This window comes from Pantherophis guttatus, chromosome 1 (assembly GCF_059756535.1).
Source record: "Pantherophis guttatus breed Tessera chromosome 1, ASM5975653v1, whole genome shotgun sequence".
Classification (NCBI taxonomy): Eukaryota; Metazoa; Chordata; class Lepidosauria; order Squamata; family Colubridae; genus Pantherophis; species Pantherophis guttatus.
Window position 1 is genome coordinate 189,588,945 of NC_142063.1, and position 20,357 is coordinate 189,609,301.

Below are 20,357 nucleotides of genomic sequence, written 5' to 3' on the forward strand. Positions count from 1 at the left end.
TGGTTTAGCTTAGTTAGAAGACTGTCTGGAATGATAGTGTTGAATGCTGAACTAAAGTCTACAAAGAGGACCCTTGCATAGGTCTTTGGAGATTCAAGATGTTGTAGGATGTAGTGCAGAGCCATATTAACAGCATCATCTGTTGATCTATTTGCTCGGTATGCAAATTGCAGGGGGTTTAACAGCGGATCCGTTATGGTTTTCAAGTTGGACAGCACTAGCCTTTCAAAGATTTTCATAACTACAGATGTTAGAGCAACTGGTCTGTAGTCATTCAGTTCCTTGATTGTAGGCTTTTTCAGCACTGGGATGATAGTAGAGTGTTTGAAGCAAGAAGGAACATAGCACATCTCTAGTCATTTATTGAAGATACGGGTGAAATGGGGGGTAATTGGTCAGCACAGATTTTTAAGCAAGAAGGGGTTGTACACTTTGGAACAATGTAGTGCTTAAGTTTAGCCGTGAACCAAGGCTTGTTGATACTGTATATTTGCATGTTCCTTGTCGGTACACATAGGTTTTCACAGAAGTTGACATATGATGTTACAGTATCTGTGAGTTCATCTAAGTCTGCAGAGGTACTTTCAAAAACATTCCAATCAGTGCAGTCAAGGCATGCATGTAGCTTTAACTTTGCCTCCTCAGCCCAGATCCTCACTGATTTAATTGTTTTGTGGTTTTAAATCTTTGCCTGTAAGCAGGTACAAGGTGAATCATGCAATGATCAGAGTGTCTCACAGTTGCTCATGGTAAAGACTGATAAGCATCTTTTAGTGTTGTGTAGCAATGGTCTAAAGCAGGGGTGAAATCTAAAATTTGTTATTACTGGTTCTGTGGGCGTGGCTTGGTGTGGGGGGGTAATGTGACTGGGTGGGTGTGGCCAATTGTTTTTTTACTTTTAAAACCATTTTTTACATGTAAAACCATGTTAAAAAATGCTTTCAAAAGGCTCTGATGATCCCAGCTGAGTTGCCTTATGGGCAGGCAACTCAGCTGGTATTGTCAGAGCTTGGATCGTCAGAGCTATTTAAAAGAAAAAAACTTTTTTTCTTTTTAATGGCTCTGGCAATCCAAGCTGAGTTGCCTGATTAGCAGGCAACTCAGCTGGAATCGTCAGAGCTTGGATCGTCAATGCCATTTAAAAGGAAAAAAGTTTTTTTCTTTTAAATGGTTCTGACGATCCAAGCTGAGTTGCTTGATCGGCAGGCAACTCAGCTGGGATCGTCAGAGCTTGGCTCATCAGAGCTTGGCTCGTCAGAGCCATTTAAAAGAAAAAAAAAGCTCTGATGATCGCGCGGCTCAGCTGGGCATGGGGGGTGGGGGCAGGGATTTTTGCTACTGGTTCTCCAAACTGCCCACCGCCATCGCTACCTACTCACCTGAGCCAGTCTGAACCGGGAGTATTTCACCCCTGGTCTAAAGTATTCTTGCCTCTAGTGGGACAATTGACATTTGAAAGTATTTTGGTAGCTCTTTCCTTAAGTTTGCTTTGTTTAGATCTCCCAAAATAATGGCCAATGAATCGGGGTATTTGGCTTCATCCTCCATAATTTAGCTAGAGTCCGTAATGTCTTGTTTACACAGGCTTGTGGAGAGACATAAACAGCAATTACCGTATTTTTAGGAGTATAAGATGCACCTTTTCCCCCCCCAAAAAGAGGGTGAAAATCTGGGTGTATTTTATACTCCAAATGTAGCCCCGCCCAGCTTCTCAAACGGAGGTTTTAGAGGCTGAAAAAAGCATCAGAAACGAAGCTTCAGAAAAGCAGCCCACAAACAGAGCTTCAGAAAAGAAGCCCACAAACAGAGCTTCAGAGGCTTTTTTTCTGAAGCTCTGTTTCAGAGGCTTTCAGAGGCAGAAAAGAAAGTTTTTTCTGAAACAGAGTTTCAGACGTTTCAGAGGCAGAAAAGAAAGCAAAGCACAGAGCTCACAACCAAGGAACCTGTTGCTAAAATTCACCTCTGGGAATAGCTGATTGGGGGTATTCCAAGAGGCCGATCCACCTGCCAATCAGCTTTTTTCTTATTTTTCTCCCCAAAAACTAAGGTGCGTCTTATACTCTGAAAAATACGGCAGTAGAAATGAGGAGAACTTGCGTGGACAGTAAAATGGTTTACAGCTGATAAGTAAAGACTCTAAGTTTTCATCACAGAATTTATATATTATAGTTATATCCTGAGACCAGCTTTGTTGATATATAAGCATAAGCCTCCTCCCTTCTTTTTACCTGATGATTCTGCAATTCTGTCTGCTCTATGTATCCAAAGCCCTGTAATTTGCATGCTGTTGTCATCAATATCATCATGTAACCAGGTTTCAATAAAGCATAAGGCAACTGTGCTGTGAAAATCAGAGTTGCATCTGTTTAAAAGGAGTATTTCATCCATCTTGTTAGCAAGTGAACATAAATTTGTGAGGAAGATTGAAGGAAGAGCAGTTCTATATCCCCTGTTCCTTAGCCTGTTTAAATTTCCAACCTTTTACCTCATCTCTGCTTCCTCTGTTTGAATTTTTTGGTAATCCATAGCTCCGGGAAAATTGCTTCTTCCTGTGTTAGAATCTCCTCCGCATTTGTAAAGACAGGGGGTAGTGAGATCACAGAAAGCTGCTCCTTAAAGAAACATTGCTTAATTCTTAGCAGATGGTCTCATGAGTATGAAATCCATAGTGAGTCACAGAGAATAATAAAAAATAAAGAAACCATTAGAGAGCATTTCACCGAGGCAGCCTTTGGCGGCACCATCTTTGATCAGGGAAAGAATAGAATAGAATAGAATAGAATAGAATAGAATAGAATAGAATAGAATAGAATAGAATAGAATAGAATAGAATAGAATAGAATAGAATAGAATTTTTTTATTGGCCAAGTGTAATTGGACACACAAGGAATTTGTCTTGGTGCATATGCTCTCAGTGTACATAAAAGAAAAGATATATTCATCAAGAATCATAAGGTACAACAGTTAATGATAGTTATAGGGTACAAATAAGCAATCAGGAAACAATATCAATATAAATTGTAAGGATACAAGTAGCAACATACAGTCATAAGTGGAAGGAGATGGATGGTGGGAACGATGAGAAGATTAATAGTAGTGCAGACTTAGTAAATAGTTTGATAGTGCTGAGGGAATTATTTGTTTAGCAGAGTGATGGCATTTGGGGGAAAAACTGTTCTTGTATCTAGTTGTTCTGGTGTGCAGTGCTCTATAGCATCGTTTTGAGGGTAGGAGTTGAAACAGTTTATGTCCAGGATGTGAGGGGTCTGTAAATATTTTCACAACCCTCTTTTTGACTCATGCAGTATACAGGTCCTCAATGGAAGGCAGGTTGGTAGCAATTGTTTTATCTGCAGTTCTAATTATCCTCTGAAGTCTGTGTCTGTCTTGTTGGGTTACAGAACCAAACCAGACAGTTATAGAGGTCTTCACAGAAGCTGACACATGATGTTACAGTCTCTGTAAGTTCATCTAAGTCTGCAGAGGTACTTTCAAAAACATTCCAATCAGTGCAATCAAGGCGGGCCAGTAGCTTTAACTTTGCCTCCTCCGTCCAGGTCTTCACTGATTTAATTGTTAGTTTTGTGGTTTTAAGTCTTTGCCTGTAAGCAGGTACAAGGTGAATCATGCAATGATCAGAGTGTCCCACAGTTGCTCGTGGTAAGGACTGATAAGCATCTTTTTGTGTTGTGTAGCAATGGTCTAAAGCAGTGGTGGGTTGCCCCCGGTTCACACCGGTTCTATAGAACTGATAGTAAAACCGGCAGGAAGCTCCACCCACCAACCCCAACACCATCAAAATGCTTCTGCGCATGCGCAGAAGATTCTGTCCTTGCGCAGAAGAGTGTGTGTGCGCGAGCGAAGTGAGCATGCATGCGCAGCCCTGCTGTGAACCAGTAGTAAAGGTAAGTAGGACCCACCCCTGGTCTAAAGTATTCTTGCCTCTAGTGCAGGGATGAAATGGTCCCGGTTTGGACCAGATCACCTGATCCGGTAGCGATGGCGGCGGGTGGTTCGGAGAACTGGTAGCAAAAATCCCTGCCCTCCCCCTATGCCCAGCTGAGCCGTGCGATCATCAGAGTCTGTTTTTTTTACTTTTAAAAGCATTTTTTCTACAACCTCTTTGGCCGAAAAAATGCTTTTAAAAGTAAAAAAAAAAAAGCCTCTGATGATCACACGGCTCAGCTGGGATCGTCAGAGACTTTTAAAAGCATTTTTTTCTGCAACCTCTTTGGCTGAAGAGATTGTAGTTAAAAAAATGCCTTTAAAAGCCTCTGGCAATCCCAGCTGAGTTGCCTGATTATCAGAGGCTTTTAAAAGCATTTTTTTTCTGCAACCTCTTCGACTGAAGAGGTTGTAGAAAAAATGCTTTTAAAAGTATATTTTAAAAAAAAGTTGGCCACGCCCACCCAGTCACATTACCCACCACCACCAAACCATGCCCACAGAACCGGTAGTTACAAATTTTAGATTTCACCCCTGCTCTAGTGGGACAGTTGACATGCTGAAAGTATTTTGGTAGTTCTTTCCTTAAATTTGCCTTGTTTAGATATCCCAAAATAATGGTCAGTGAATCAGGGTATTTGGCTTCAGCCTCCATAATTTGGTCAGCTAGAGTGGGTAATGCCTTGTTTACACAGGCTTGTGGTGGAACATAAACAGCAATTAGAAGAAATGAGGAAAATTCACGAGGCGAACAGTATGGTTTGCAGTTGATAATTAATGTCTCTAGGTTTTCGTCACAGAATTTATATATTATAGTTATATCCTGAGACCAGTTGTTGTTGATATATAAGCATAAGCCTCCTCCCTTCTTTTTACCAGATGTTTCTGCAATTCTGTCTGATCGTTGAATCTGAAACCCTGGGTTATAAACAGCACTAAATGTCATTTTCAGACCTGTGGAGCTTTGTCCTTTAAGTTTCCACTTTAAAAAAAAATTAATTTATGATTTATTTGAAACATTTCAATTAACAAGGATTCCCTTTTGAGAAATGAACCTGGAACAAAGACTTACATTTACTTTTATAGTTGGCACAACAAAGAAACTTTAAAGTAAAAGCTGGTTGTCTTAAGGAAAATCATCTGCCCAGTTACATCATGAAAAATTAGACATCCAATATTATGTAAGCATGATTGAAAAGAGCATTGTATTCTGAATAAAAGTAAAAGCAAGGGAAAACATGTCAGAATGGGTATGGATAAGATACATTCACAGCACTTTTCCAACTAATACTTGTTTTGTTCATTAATTGTAAATGAACCTGTTTTTTTTCCTGTCAAGCACTTCCACAAGGTCCCAGTTTCTAAAAGAAAGACTTTTTACATTCTTTTTGCTAGGCTGGGCTTATGGCCAATTATTAACAATACATTTAAAAGAGGGAGAAAAGGAGAAATAAGGCAAATTAAGAAAGAAAAGAAAGAAAACCCATTTTAGTAAGCCAGTGCTACACTACTACAAAATACAAAATGCAAGTATTACATATTCTATGTAGACCTCAGCCCACCCCAGACTTATCTAAACAAGTTACCAAGTTTTTATCCCACCCCAACAAGTTGTTGAAAGAATATTCAGGCTTTACCTCTATCATTGTTTTGAAAGGCTTCTTCAGATCCATCATATGTAGATTTCCCAAAATGGGTATAGTCGTGGGTCCCGGAGGGAGATTGCGGGAGCTGTTACTCCAGGAACTCCCCTTTTTCAAAAGGAACATAATTGCAAGAATAAATAGTAGTAATGTCAAAATTGCTCCAGTGCAAACCATTTCTTTTTGTAAGCAGTTTTAAGCAACAATTATGAGGAATTTTGTAAGCTGAAATAACTCCAGTGTATTTCAAAGCAACTCTGCCTACTGAACCAACAGAGAGAAAGTACAGTGAGTCCTTCTGAATCTTGCCCTTGTTTTCCCCAGTAATTTGACCTGCCCTTGCATGAGTTTATGAAAACTTAGCAAACCAGTTTCACATCTATGTGAAAGCACAATCAAAAATCAATCTTTTAAGATAGATGTATAGAAATAATATTTAGGAGGGATTGTGAAATCTTCATGAAATTTATAAAAATATCTAACAGAACCTTCAGGAATAAATATTTTACTATAAATTTATTTATTTATTTATTTGCAAGTATTTATATGCCACCCTTCTCCCGACAGGACTCAGGGCGGAGAACACAGGTAAAAACAAATAAACAGATAAAAACATACAATAAAAACCCAATTAAAACCAGTTAAGATCGAATGATAATAAATAATAACACCCAAGGATCTAAATCAGCCCATTTGTTGGAATAGCCAAGTCTTCAGGCCCCAACGGAAAGAACAGAGATCAGGTGCTGTCCGGAGCTTGGTGGGTAACTCGTTCCAGAGGGCAGGGGCGCCCACAGAGAATGCCCTACCCCTGGACATCACCACACAACATTGTCTGGCCGATGGTACCCTGAGGAGAGCAGCCCTGTGGGAGCGGACAGGACAGTGGGAGGCAGGCAGGAGATGGTCCTGCAAGTACCCTGGACCTAAGCCATGTAGGGCTTTATAGGTGAGTACCAGCACCTTGAAGCAGATCCAGAGGACCACCGGTAACCATTGCAGCTCGCGCAGGAGAGGTGTTACACGGGAGTAACGAGGAGCTCCCGTAACAACCCGTGCGGCCGCATTCTGGACCAGCTGGAGCCTCCGGGTGTACCCCAAGGGCAGCCCCATGTAGAGGGAATTGCAGTAATCCAAGCGGGAAGTAACCAGGGCATGAGTGACCGTGCGAAGGGCATCTCGGTCCAGGAAAGAGCGCAACTGGCGCACCAGGCGAACCTGTGCAAAAGCCGCCCTGGTCACGGCCATCAAATGATCCTCTAGAGATAGCTGAGAATCCAGGAGGACACCCAAGTTGCGGGTCCTTTCTTTGAGGGCAAGTACCTCCCCCCCCATCAAAAGTGATGAGACCTCTGAAACACAAGGTGCCGGCATCCACAGCCACTCAGTCTTGTCTTGTCTTGTCACTGAGTCTGAGTCTGTTCCTCCCCATCCAGGCCCACACCGCCTCCAGGCAACGGGACATCACGGAAAGGGCATCCCCGGGGTGGCCAGGGATGGAGATGTACAACTGAGTATCATCTGCATACTGATGATACCTCACCCCAAAACCACGAATGATCTCAACCAGCGGCTTCATATAGATGTTAAAGTGTAGGAGGGAGAGAATCGACCCGTGAGGTACCCCACAAGTTAGGGGCCTCGGGGTGGATCTCTGTCCCCCCACCCATACAAACTGCGAGCGACCTGAGAGGTAGGAGGAGAACCACTGTAGAACAGTGCCTCCTACCCCTAACCCCCAAGTCGCTGCAGTAAGATACCATGGTCGATGGTATTGAAAGCCGCTGAGAGGTCAAGTAGGACCAGGATGGGGGAACAACCACCATCCCGGGCCCGCCAGAGATCATTCACCAGAGCAACCAATGCCGTTTCCGTGCTGTACCCGCACCAAAAACCCAACTGGTACAAGTCTAGGTACTCCGTTTCCTCCAGGAACTGTGGGAGCTGTTGTGCCACAACGGTCTCAACAACCTTCGCTATAAAGCGGAGGTTGGAGACGGGCCGATAGTTATTAAGTGAGTCTGGATCCAGGGCAGGCTTCTTGAGGAGGGGTCGAACCACCGCCTCCTTAAGAGATGTGGGGAAGATCCCCTCCCTCAAAGAAGAGTTGACAATTGCCTGGATCCAGTCTCCAGTCACCTCCTGGGCAGCTGAAACAAGCCAGGAGGGACACGGATCCAACAAACTCGTGGAGGCACCCAGTCTACCCACAATCCTGTCCACTTCATCAACAGAAACAGGATCAAACTCAACTCAGATGCTACTCCCAAGACCTACCCCAGTCTCCCAAGTGGATTCCGCCCAGTCGGAGTCCAATCCGATCCGGATCTGAGCAATTTTATCATGCAGAAACTGTACAAAATCCTATGTCAACTTGCAAAGCTTTCAAGGAGGGAGGGAGAACTGATGGAGCTGATTGAAGTTACATTCCATACATGCTTCCTAACCGCAATCAGAAGGAGGGTGTTGGATTTCACAGCCGGCCAAAGTGATTAATTGGAGAATGTGATTTATGACATGGCCAGGGAGGAGGGGAGAGACAGGGTCATAGAGGAACGTAAATCTACGTGGGGTTAGTTCTAACTGCACCCGAATATTGCCGAAATGGTGCTCCTAATAAATGACTGTATTTCTTTTGAAGTTTGGCTCATGGCTCATGAATTAATTAGGGCATCTTTCGGAAACTTCACAGACAGTTAGAACTGCTTTTGAAATCTATCAAGATTACCAGGTTTCCTGAATCCTGGTCTCTCCAATCGCTCCCCAATGTTTCGGGTGCTGGGAGGGAAAATCAGGCAACCATGGCAGAAGATGGGCTATCTGAAGAGGGCCAGCTACATCAAATGCAAGCATACAGAGGCCAACAGGGGGAGAGAGGAGCAGTGCTGAATGAACTGCCCCAGTTCAGAGGAAAGTTTGATGGGGACTCAGCCCAGCTAGCTCTATTCCTTGACTCAGCTGAGATCCACCTAGAATGTTATGGACACCTCTACCCATCCCCCAGAGCCATGGTGAATACCATCGCAGAGGGGCTAGAGGGGGAAACAAGGGAATGGCTAGCAGCCCTCCACAAGAGGAAAGCCCCCCAACTGCAAGACGTAGATGACTTCCTACGACTACTAGAGGCCAGATTCGAGGAGGCAGAGGAAGACCTGTATGCAGAGGATGAGCTCAGCTATCTAAAGCAGAGGGGCCGTCCCATTAAAGAGCACATCTGTGAATTTAGGAGAATCATTGGGAAGCTACACCCCTTGCCAGAGCAGTTGCTAGTGCACTTTTTCAGAACAAGCCTGGACAATCAAATTGCCCAGGTAACCATTTACCTGGATATCCCAAACCAGCTCTCTGAGTGGTTCCGAGTAGTAATAAAAGTCGACAGTGGATTGCGTGCCAACGACATGTCAAAGCAACCAGATGGCAACCAGAGAGGCCAACCAGACCAGGGACCACCCAGTAGACAAGAAACCACAGCACCACAGCCTACCCAGAGGCCAGTCGTCCCACGGAGCCCGCTGAGGTGCTACAGGTGTGGGGGGATTGGTCAACTGGCAGCAACGTGTGGAACCCCGAGGCCAGACCCACCACCCAAGGCACGACCGGAACGAGGGCCCAAGCGTGCCACCAACACACCACGGAAAGTCCCCCAGGGTCCAGAGGTCTTCGCCCACTTGACCGAAACAAGGGGGATCCCAGATGATGGAAATCAATCCCCTGAATCATATGACAGCGAGGACGAGGGTGAAGATGACCCAGTGGTGAGTGGACCCATCCACCCTTTTCTCTTCCCTATACGCCTAACGGCCCCAAAAACAGGGACCCAAGGGACTTTCCAAGCCCTAATAGATTCGGGCTGCACAAGGTGCCTGATTAACCTACCCACAGTCCTAAAATTGGGGATCCGAGTCAAAAAGCTCAACCACCCAATCCAATTTGAACAAGTTGATGGATCCCTAGTGGGGGGAACTTACACCACACATCTGACCGAGCTGGAGCTAGCAGATCACTGGGAAACGATTCGGTTCATAATAGCCCCCAAATGACAGATCCAGTCATACTGGGACTCTCTTGGCTAGACAAATGGGGCCCCATCATCTGGTGGCAAGAGGGAACCCGCAGGCTGAGGATAGCAAAGGGCCCCCAACCCCTGCCGCTCCAACCAGGGGAGATGCCCCCCATGCAGGGGCCACAATCCCTCCTGCCACAGCAAGGGAAGATGCCACCGACACAAGGGTCCCTCCCTAAGGGTACACCAGAGCAACTGGCGGCCGCATCCCACAGCTCCCATGAGACAGAACAAATCCCAGAGGAATACCAAGACCTTGCAGAGGTGTTTAGCGAGGCCAAGTGTGACGTTCCACCCCCCCCCCCACTGCGAGGCCGATTGCGCCATCGAGATCATCCCTGGGGTGAAACTACCTAAATCTAAATTGTATGCCATGACGCCCCGTGAAATGCAAGAAATGCGGAACTACATAGACAAGAACCTACAAAGGGGTTTCATTGAGCCAGCCAAACCACGGGTCGCAGCACCGGTCCTCTTCAAAGAGAAGAAAGACGGCTCTATGCGCCTGGTTGTTGATTTTAGTGATATCAACGCTGTTTGCGTACACAACTTATATCCTCTTCCCCTCATGAAGGACATGCTAGCCAACCTGGCTAAAGGAAAAGTTTTCACCAAACTAGACCTTCGAGAAGCTTACTACCGAATATGCATCAAGGAAGGAGATGAATGGAAAACGGCATTCAACTGCCCCCTGGGGAGTTTCCAGTTCAAGGTAATGCCCTTTGGACTGCAAGGAGCCCCGGTGGTGTTCATGCAGCTGATAAATGAAGTCCTACATGAGCACCTGTACAAAGGGGTCCTTGTCTACCTTGACAATATTCTCATCTACACGGAGACCATAGACAAACACATACCCCTCGTCCGCCAAGTGCTGGAAAAACTGCTGAGGGCGAACCTGTATGTCAAATTGTCAAAATGCGAGTTCCACCAATCACGACTAGACTACCTAGGCTACCAAGTATCAAACGAGGGAATAGAGATGGACCCAGCCGAAGTCCAATCAGTTCTACAGTGGCAGCCCCCTTGCACCCGCAGACAACTGCAAAGCTTCCTAGGGTTCGCAAACTTCTACAGACAATTCATCCCCTTGTTCGCAAGAATTGCCAAACCTCTGACGGATCTCCTAAAGACAGGAAGTCCAATGACGAAACCCCACCCAGGACAACCCCTACAGTGGGACCTGACCTGCCAATGGGCAATCGAGACACTAAAAGAGATGTTTGCAAAAGAACCTGTCTTAAAGCATCCTGACCCTGAGCAGCCCTTCGTCATCCAAGCAGATGCAAGCGATGTGGCAGTGGGGGCCGTGCTGCTCCAAAAGAACAGCCAAGGTAATCTACAACCTTGCGCCTACACCTCCCGCAAGCTCACCAACACGGAGAGGCGATGGGCGGCATGGGAGAAGGAAGTGTTCGTGGTGAGATGGGCGTTATTGACCTGGCGGCACCTACTAGAGGGAGGCCAGAGACCGTTCGTAGTTTGGACTGATCATAAGAATCTGGAGTCCCTCAGAACCCCACGGAAATTGTCGCCCAGGCAAGTCCGGTGGGCTCAATACTTCAATCGCTTCAACTTTGAGCTTAAGCACATCCCGGGGGGAAGAACTTTCTGGCTGACGCCCTCTCCCAGATGCCCCAATACAACAGTGAGTGGGAGCAGGTAGTGAATGCCATCATCCCCTCCACCCAAGCAGTGGGTCAGGTGGTCACCAGACGGCAATGACGCGACCAGCAGGGCCAACCTGCAAGTGACTTAACTATAAGACTCAAAAATGAAACAGCGACGGACCCCTGGTTCCGAGACAATCAACATTTCTTGATAAAAAGGGATGACCTAGCATGGAAGGGGACAAAGCTCTATGTCCCAGAGACTTTATGCACCCTGATCCTCAAGAGGAGTCACGACGTTAAACCAGCGGGGCATTTCAGCTTCCTAAAGACTCTGCACTTAGTACAAAGACAGTTCTGGTGGTCCCACATGAGAAAAGACGTAGACAGTTATGTAAAAAGTTGTACCATCTGTGCCACAATGAAAAAGCGACCAGGAAAACCTCCCGGACTGCTACAGCCAGTAGCTGAACCAACAAGACCATGGGAGGAGATTGCAATGGATTTTATAGTAGAACTGCCGAGGAGTGGTGGAAACACAGTGATCTGGACTGTAATAGACTTATTCTCCAAACAGGCACATTTTATACCCTGCAGCGGGCTACCTTCAGCCCGCCAGTTGTCCAAACTGTTCCTGAAACACATCTACCGCCTGCATGGAGTACCCAGAAGGATCATCTCTGACCGAGGAGTCCAGTTCACAGCAAAATTCTGGAGGAAATTCCTACGGTCCATAGGTCATCCCAAGGCCTCAGCTCAGCATTTCACCTGAGCACCAACGGGGGGGGGGGCAGAGAGACTGAATGCCATGGTAGAGCAGTACCTGAGGTGCTACGTGAACTATCAGCAGTCCAATTGGGCGGACCTCCTGTCTTTTGCTGAGGTCGCGTATAATAATTCTGTTCACAGTAGCACAGGGCTAACCCCGTTCAAAGTAGTGAGTGGCATGGACTTTGTCCCAATGCCTGAGTACCCAAGGGAGCCCCCCTCCTCAGTCAGCTTGACCGATTGGATGGCGACACTGAAAGCAACCTGGGAGAATGTCAAGAAAGCACTAGCTAAAGCGGCACAAACCTATAAGAAACAGGTAGACAAACACCGAGCTCCCAAAAGGCCATTTCAATTAGGGGAGAAAGTTTACCTCTCCACAAAATATTTGAGGTTAAAGCTCCCCAGCAAGAAATTGGGGCCAAAGTTTATGAGACCATTCCCCATAGTAAAGATAATCAACCCGGTCACGGTGCAATTGAAGTTGCCCCGACTGCTAGGGAAGATACACCCGGTATTCCATAGTAGCCTCTTAAAACCTGTGGTCGGATCGACCCTGAGGCCACTACCTCGTGAGCCCCCAGACCCCATGGTCATAAGGGGCCAGACCCATTATGAGGTGCAGCAAATCCTCAATTCGAAGTGGCATAGGAGACAACTCCAATATTTAATCAAGTGGAAGGGTTACCTCTTATCAGAGACATCTTGGGTAAAGAGTCGAAATATCCAGGCTGATCGCCTTATAGCCAAATTTCATGCAGAAAACCCAAACAAGCCAGGTGGGGGGTCACGTCCCTAAACTCTACATCTGTGCTCAAATTGTTTTGCTTTGCACAGGTCACCCTCGGGAAGTGAGGGGAGCCGAATGTCAACTTGCAAAGCTTTCAAGTTGCCATGAGCAGGAGGGAGGGAGAACTGATGGAGCTGATTGAAGTTACATTCCATACATGCTTCCTAACCACAATCAGAAGGAGGGTGTTGGATTTCACAGCCAGCCAAAGTGATTAATTGGAGAATGTGATTTATGACATGGCCAGGGAGGAGGGGAGAGACAGGGTCATAGAGGAACGTAAATCTACGTGGGGTTAGTTCTAACTGCACCCGAATATTGCCAAAATGGTGCTCCTAATAAATGACTGTATTTCTTTTGAAGTTTGGCTCATGGCTCATGAATTAATTAGGGCATCTTTCGGAAATTTCACATCCTCAGCTCTGCCCTGCAAGGGATCTTCCCTCTGTTAAGGATATTGTTGTTGTGTTACCAACCAGCAGAGTAAATGCACAGAGAAATGTTGCTGAGAGCAATGAATAAGAGATATGCAAACTGGTTTATCAAAAGTTTACTTTATAGTGAAAAAACAATCTCATAGTCTTTAAACAAATTCCAAGTCTTTGCCAGTAAAATCAGTCCGAAGTTACAGATATCTTCTTACCACACAAACAATAGTTGGTTAGAATAACAAACTCACTCTGGTTCACAAACCACGATGGTAGCAGATCCATCCAACCATGATAGCACAATGGTAGCAACTCCTCACACAATGGTAGCATATCATCAACTGCATACTTTACAGTACCTTTCTTAAATACGTTCACAACCAGTGATTATCTACTTACAGCATGACTCAGCATTACAATGAATCAGCAGGAAAACTTTAAAGTCATACAATACATATTCAGATTAAAGTTACAGTACACATATATTGCCTGGACAACTTATTAGGCTCAAACCATATCCTAACACCCTCGCTCCCTGATTGAGGAGGGAGCGGGTCACTCTAAACAGGACCGCTGGGTGGTTTTCTGCAGATGCAATGAGAGCGATGAAGTGGTCCCACTTCGCCGCTTCCATCGCCACAAGATAAGACCTAATGTGGGTTCTTAACTGTGTTCGATCAGATTCAGACTGGGAGGACCTCCAACACTCCTCTAGGTGTCTTTTCCAATGCTTCATTTCCCGGAGCTCCATGGAGAACCAGGGAGCCACCTGGGATCTGCGTCGGGTCAGAGGCTGCAAAGGTGCGATTCGATCCAAGGCGCTGGCCGCCGGCCGTTCCCAGGATCCTACCAGCGCCTCAGCTGAGTCGTGGGATTGAGAGGCGGGGAATGTCCCAAGCTCCGTCAGGAACCTCTCAGGGTCCATCAGGCACCTGGGGCGGAACCATCTTACTGGTTCCGCCTCCCAGCAGCAAGGGTTGGCGGATTGAAAGTCCAGTCTAAGGAGGGAATGGTCGGTCCATGACAGGGGGGCAATGGAGAGTTCCCCCCTACCCCGACCATTTATCCACTGCCCAGAGAGAAAAACCAGGTCAAGTGTGTGACCTCCCCTATGAGTTGGGCCCTGAACAACCTGAGTCAGGTCCATGGCCGCCATGGAGGCCATGAACTCCCGGACTGTCTCAGATATCTCACCAATCGAAGGCAGATTGAAATCTCCCACAACCAAAAGATTGGGGAGTTCAACTGCCACTTTGGCCAAGACATCAAGCAGTGCGGGCAGGGCTGTGGCCATGCAGCTGGGAGATAGGTACGTGACCAACAAGCCCGACTGAACTCCAGGGTCCCATTTCAATAGGAGAGACTCACACCCGCCTATCTGAGGGACAGTGACCTCCCTAGGACTAAGACTTTCTCTAACAACCACTGCCACCCCCCGCCCCTTCCCTGGCATCGCAGCTGATGTAGCACACAAAAGCCCGGGGGGCATAAATCAGTGAGAGGAACTCCCCCCTCTTGCCCCAAGCCAGGTCTGTCCCCTCCTCGTCAATAAGATCTCGTACGAGGAGGGACTTCTTCACAACGGACCTGGCATTCACATACACTAGCCAGAGTCCAGGGTCCCCCACTCTTGCACCCCCAGGGAAGCAGGATGAGCAGTAGGAGCGGGAACGCACCACCACCTGAATACAGCGGATAAGGCGTCCCCGCCCCCTACTTCCATTCCCTCTGCCCTGTCCCACCATCACAGGTATAGAGTGTCCCTCCCCTCTACGAGCTTCATCTTCGCCCCCATCCCCATCCTATCCATCCAACCCATCATGACCATCTGACTGGCAAGGCTGCAGATCCTTAAGAGGCCCCCCCAGCCTCATTATTTACATTAAATACCACCCTCCTCCCGGATCCCCTTAAAATTGACTCTCAAAATCTATTTAAAAAGCCCCACAACCCCCGTTTCTTAGCGTGCCACCTCTCAGGGTTCCAAAACCCATCATCAAGGGCAGCCCTCGATAACTGTGAGGGCCAAGCCTGCGAGAGGGGGGAGTCTCGCAGTGCAAGGAGTTCCGCTGTTGTATACACCGAGAACAAAGAAGAACTGGAGGTGATGAAGGACAATGTTCTTAGGGTGCTGGAGATGGTTAACACAGCGGGAAGAAAAAGATGTTATAAAAAGCCAAACATACTGGAACACCCACTGCCCTCTCACAGCGGTGAGAGATTTTATGACTAAATAAGTCTGTCCAGAGGGAGATAAAAGTCTCAGTAGCCACCCTCTCACGGCGACCAGTCCAGAGTCACAAAGACTGAAAGAGAAAGATGGTCCATCTCCCAACAATGTAATTAAAAATAATCCAGGACTCTCAGTATCTCTGGCTCCTACCCGCCAACTATCAGCAGAAGCCAGAGGATTGGATCAAGAAGGCAAAATGGAGTATCAAAAAGCGGAGTAAGATGTAATCAAACAGCAGGAGTAACACAGGGAGGGAGAAGATGTTTGGATGGGGGTAGCCAAAGCTGGTCGATCGATAACTTCTAGTTTGAGCTGAGTGGCCATACTAGGCCAAGGCCTGATGGGGGGACAATCGAAAGGGGAGACCAATCCAACATCCCCCTTCTGACAGTCCTCAAACCACTCACCACCCCCCGATCTTTTTCAAAAGGCCACTCCGTTTCACTGGCTTAGCCCCCCCTAGAACTTCAAAAAGAGGTGGGATGTCCAGATCACCCCAAGAGACTTAAGCGATCCTAAGCCACTTGTGCGGCCACCCTCTCTGCCACCAATGCACGCAGGTATCATAGCCGGGCCTCCAGGTGCTGCCACCTCCACCGCCATCGTCGTGATCGCTGCCGCCGCCGCCGCCACCACCGCCACCCGCAAATATGACTGATAAATAAATACATAGATACATAAATAAATGGAATCAAATTAATTACTACTAAATGAATAACTATTCAGCCAATGTTTTCCCATGAATAACAGGATTGGTTTAGAATAAAATAAAATGAGCTGGAAGGGACCTTTGAGGTCTTCAAGTCAAGCCCCCTGCTCAAGCAGGAGAACCTATACCATTTTAGATAAGTGACTATCTAGACAGTGTGTCGGCAACCTGTAGCCCCAGAGCCGCATGTGGCTCTTTCATCCCCCTGCTGTGGCTCCCTGTTGGCTGGCTGGCCCTGCTCCTGCCCCTCCCCCTTCCAGTCACTCCTTATGTAGCCTGAGAAAGTAAGGATGACCGGGGATGGAGACTTGCTCTGAACGAGAGGGAAGCACCCCTGTACTTGCCTCTCATCTCGAGGGTGCTTCTTCTGGCACTTCTTAGTGCTGTGTGCATCTCGGTTGCTTGGGGAGTCACGTGACTTGCTCTCCACCCCAAGAGGCTGGACCGGTTGCAGCCAATGCTCCACATCGTAATGGGCTTCAGAAGGGAGAGGGGATGCCATTTACAATGTGAAGCATCGGCCGCAGCCAGCCCAGGCCAGCATCTCAGGGCAGCAAAGCGCATGCGTGATGCGAACTGGTGGTAAAACTGGTTAGAACCACCACTGGAGAGAATGAGAGAGAGAAAAAAGAGAAACAAATGAGAGAGAAGGGAGAGAGAAGAGAGGGAAATAAGAGAGGAAAAAGAGGGAAGCAAATGAGAGAGAAAAGGGGGAGAGAAAGGAAGAAGAAAGGAAGGAAGGAAGGAAGGAAGGAAGGAAGGAAGGAAGGAAGGAAGGAAGGAAGGAAGGAAGGAAAGGAAGGGAGGGAGGGAGGGAGGGAGGGAAGGGAAGGAGGGAGTGGTAGAGGAAAACAGAAATGAAAGGGAGAGAGAGAAAAGGGGAGAAAAAGACTCCTCCTTCTTTGCGGCAGCCTCTCAAATACTGGAATACTGCTATCATGTCACCCCTAATTCTTCTTTTCTTTAGACTAGTCACTAGCCAAATCCAAATCCTGCAGCTGTTCTTTGTATGTTTTAGTCTCCAGGCTTTCGATCATCTTAGTTGCTCTTCTCTGAACTTTTTCCAAAAGTCTCAACATCTTTTTAACTCTGTGTTAAAAGGTGAATTAAAATTAACAAATTTGCTATGTTTCTTTGGTCAGTAAGTAGAGGAGAGTGTTTTAATTTTCTTCATAAACTCTTACTTGGGCCAAACAGGTTTGTGACAGACTTTCTCTTTGCTTGTATCTGTATGGGAGGGCTGGAAAATATGTTGTGAGAGCTGCCACACAGTTTTTTTTAAAAAAAACCCTCTCAATTGGCAGCTGTCTTGGACATTTGCACAAGGTTGGCACAGAAGTGGGGGCAATATATGCAAATTGCCATTCAAAGTTGCAGTTTGATTCCTTCGCCGCCCCCCCCCCCCCCCCCCCGTCCATCTTACATGCTGAGGAAACATGGCTGCTTTTGATATTCACTGATTTGGGCTTGCCAATTGGCTCCACTAGCTGCCAGTTCTCCCTTCCTTCCAGTAAGCTCCGGAAAACATTCTGGATGGGATCAATCAAGGGAATTGTGTTTGCTCTCCATTATGGAAGACTGGCGTTCCCAAATGCTCCAGTGCTATGGAGTCCAAGCCTAGGCAACGAAATAATTGTTCATCTAACATTATTGTTATCAACAAATATTTTTAATACTAATTTTATTGACGGTTATAATTACAATTGTAAAATCTAATACAAACTAAAAAAGAATGGAAAGTAAGAATAGGAAGAGGAACTTTCTGTAACTTATGGGTGACCCAAGTCCTCTCTTTGCTTCAAATCATTAAAGAACCAGTCTACTGCTGGCTCTTCATTCCACTGCGGGAGTTCCCTCCCTTTTTTGAAGAGCTGTCTTCAGACCTCCGTTTCTTCCTCCAGAGGGGAAGGGGCATCAACAAATATTTTCAGGTTAAGTTATGGATAAAAAGAAATGAAGAAGACCCCCCTCTCTCCCATGCAGAGAACACTGCAACAGCAACTGAGATTCAAAGAGTCTTTGAATTCTGTTTTGTGGTTCACCAAACAGCAATCGGTGGATAAAAACCTAGATCATGTTACTTTCTTTCTTTAATTGATTCCCACACATTTGCACAATATGTGTATCATACCCAGTGGTGGAATTCAATTTTTTTTACTACTGGTTCTGTGGGCGTGGCTTGGTGGACGTGGCAGGGGAAGGATACTGCAAAATCCCGATTCCCACCCCACTCCAGAGGAAGGATACTGCAAAATCCCCATTCCCACACCACTCCAGGGGAAGGATACTGCAAAATCCCCATTCCCACCCCACTCTGGGGCCAGCCAGAAGTGGTATTTGCTTGTTCTCCAAACTATTCAAAATTTCTGCTACCGGTTCTCCAGAACCTGTCAGAACCTGCTGAATAGCACCCCTGATCATACCTATGAGTTTTTATTAATAATTATTACATTCTCAAATTTCTATGTATTTCTACAGATGAGGTGGTAGAATGGAAAAGAATACACCATCCTTGCTGTGTTTATTGACTTTTGGCTGCATAGAAAGTATCTAAGGACAAGTCAAGTCTTGTTGCACTCACTTTCCAGCAAAGCAGGTTGTCAGAAGGAGGTGAAACTTACCTATCTTCCCTCCCTCCTTGTGTTTAGGCATGAGTCAATGTAATTACAAATGAAGAGTATTATATATCCATGAAATATTTTATTTATTTATTTTATTTATTTCCTATCTTTATTATTTTTATAAGCAACTTTAAGCAGTGAACAAACCTGATATTACTTCCTCCTTCTATTTTCCCAACAACAACAAACCTGTGAGATAGAGTGACTAGCCCAAAATCACCCAGCTGGCTTTCATGTCTAAGGCAGGATTGGAACTCACAGTCTCATAGCCTGATGCCTTAACTGCTAGACCGAATTGACTTTTTATGTAAATCTTTGAATTTCTATCTACACGTAGCTAATTATTTAATTAATTACATTTTTTCTTAATTCTCCTTTTGTTCATTTATTACTTCTGCAATTTTAAAGAAAATTTAGAAAATAATATAATGAAGAAAAATAGATTAAAAGGAGATTTTCAAACATAGTGACATTAACTAAAAATTCAAAAAGATGTTAATATAAGTCTACAATTTGAACATTTGAAAAGCATTGTATGCTGTTATATAAATGGGATTATTATGTAGTGATTAACAAGTATAGCTCAAATTCTAAATTCTAAATTGCAATATTTTCTGCCTTATTTAAGATGTTTGCCATAGGTAAAGCCAAATGTCTATACTTTATGGTAACATAAAAGTTAGTTCTTTAAGTTAAAAAAAGGCAGCCACCAGTATTATTGGATTTTATAGCATTTATAACATTTCCACAAAATATGAAAAAAATAATCCACACTGATTATTTTTTATTTCTAACAATGCAATAGAGAAGTGATGGCTAACCTTTTTGCCATTGTGTACCAAAAGCAGGGGGAGTACGGGTGGGGGTCACGCACGTGCGTGCCCACACCCATAATTCAATGTCCCCCCGTGCCCCACACATGAACCCCCCCCGCACCCGCTTTTGAGCCTAGCAGGCCTCCCTGAAGCCTCCGGAGGCTGGAAACAGCCCGTTTCCAGACTTCTGGTAGGCCCAGTAGGCCTGTTTTTTGCCCTCCCCAGGCTCCAGAGGATTTCCTGGAGCCTTGGGAAGGTGAAAACAGCCTCCCCTGCCCTCCCGGAGGCCCTCTGGAGGCCGAAAATGCCCTCCCAGAGCCTCCACGCAAGCCCTGTACTTACTTGGCATCCAAAACGGGCCACGTGACGACTCCTGGGTGGGGCAGCATGGGCAGGGCCCGCCAAAAATCAGCTGGCCGGCACGTGCATGTGGGCTGGAGCTGAGCTAGGGCAACAGCTTGCGTGCCCACAGATATGGCATGTGCACCATAGGTTTGCCATCACGGTAATAGAGACTGAATTTTTTATTCTGGTAACCAACACCAGAGAAATGTACTATCAGTAGCAATAGCAATAGCACTTAGACTTACATACCGCTTCATAGTGCTTTATAGCCCTCTCTAAGCAGTTTACAGAGTCAGCCTATTGCCCCCAACAATCTGGATCCTCATTTTATTGACCTCGGAAGGATGGAAGGCTGAGTCAACCTTGAACCAGTAAGACCCAAACTGCCAA

At 46.0% G+C, this 20,357-nt stretch overlaps 1 protein-coding gene across 3 annotated transcripts in view; it reads right to left on the reverse strand.

Annotated features, from left to right (window-relative positions):
• Window positions 1-5,880, reverse strand: part of LOC117674491 (cytochrome P450 2K6-like) — a 91,526-nt gene extending 85,646 nt beyond the window's left edge. For 2 of the 3 annotated variants that reach the window (XM_034432539.3, XM_034432538.2), the window contains exon 1: window positions 5,583-5,880. In XM_034432539.3, the coding sequence (XP_034288430.2) occupies window positions 5,583-5,765 (183 nt within the window). In that variant the 5' untranslated portion in view covers window positions 5,766-5,880. The remainder of the gene's footprint in view (window positions 1-5,582) is intronic. The other variant, XM_087882247.1, reaches the window with a different exon arrangement.
• Window positions 5,881-20,357: the final 14,477 nt, after the last annotated feature.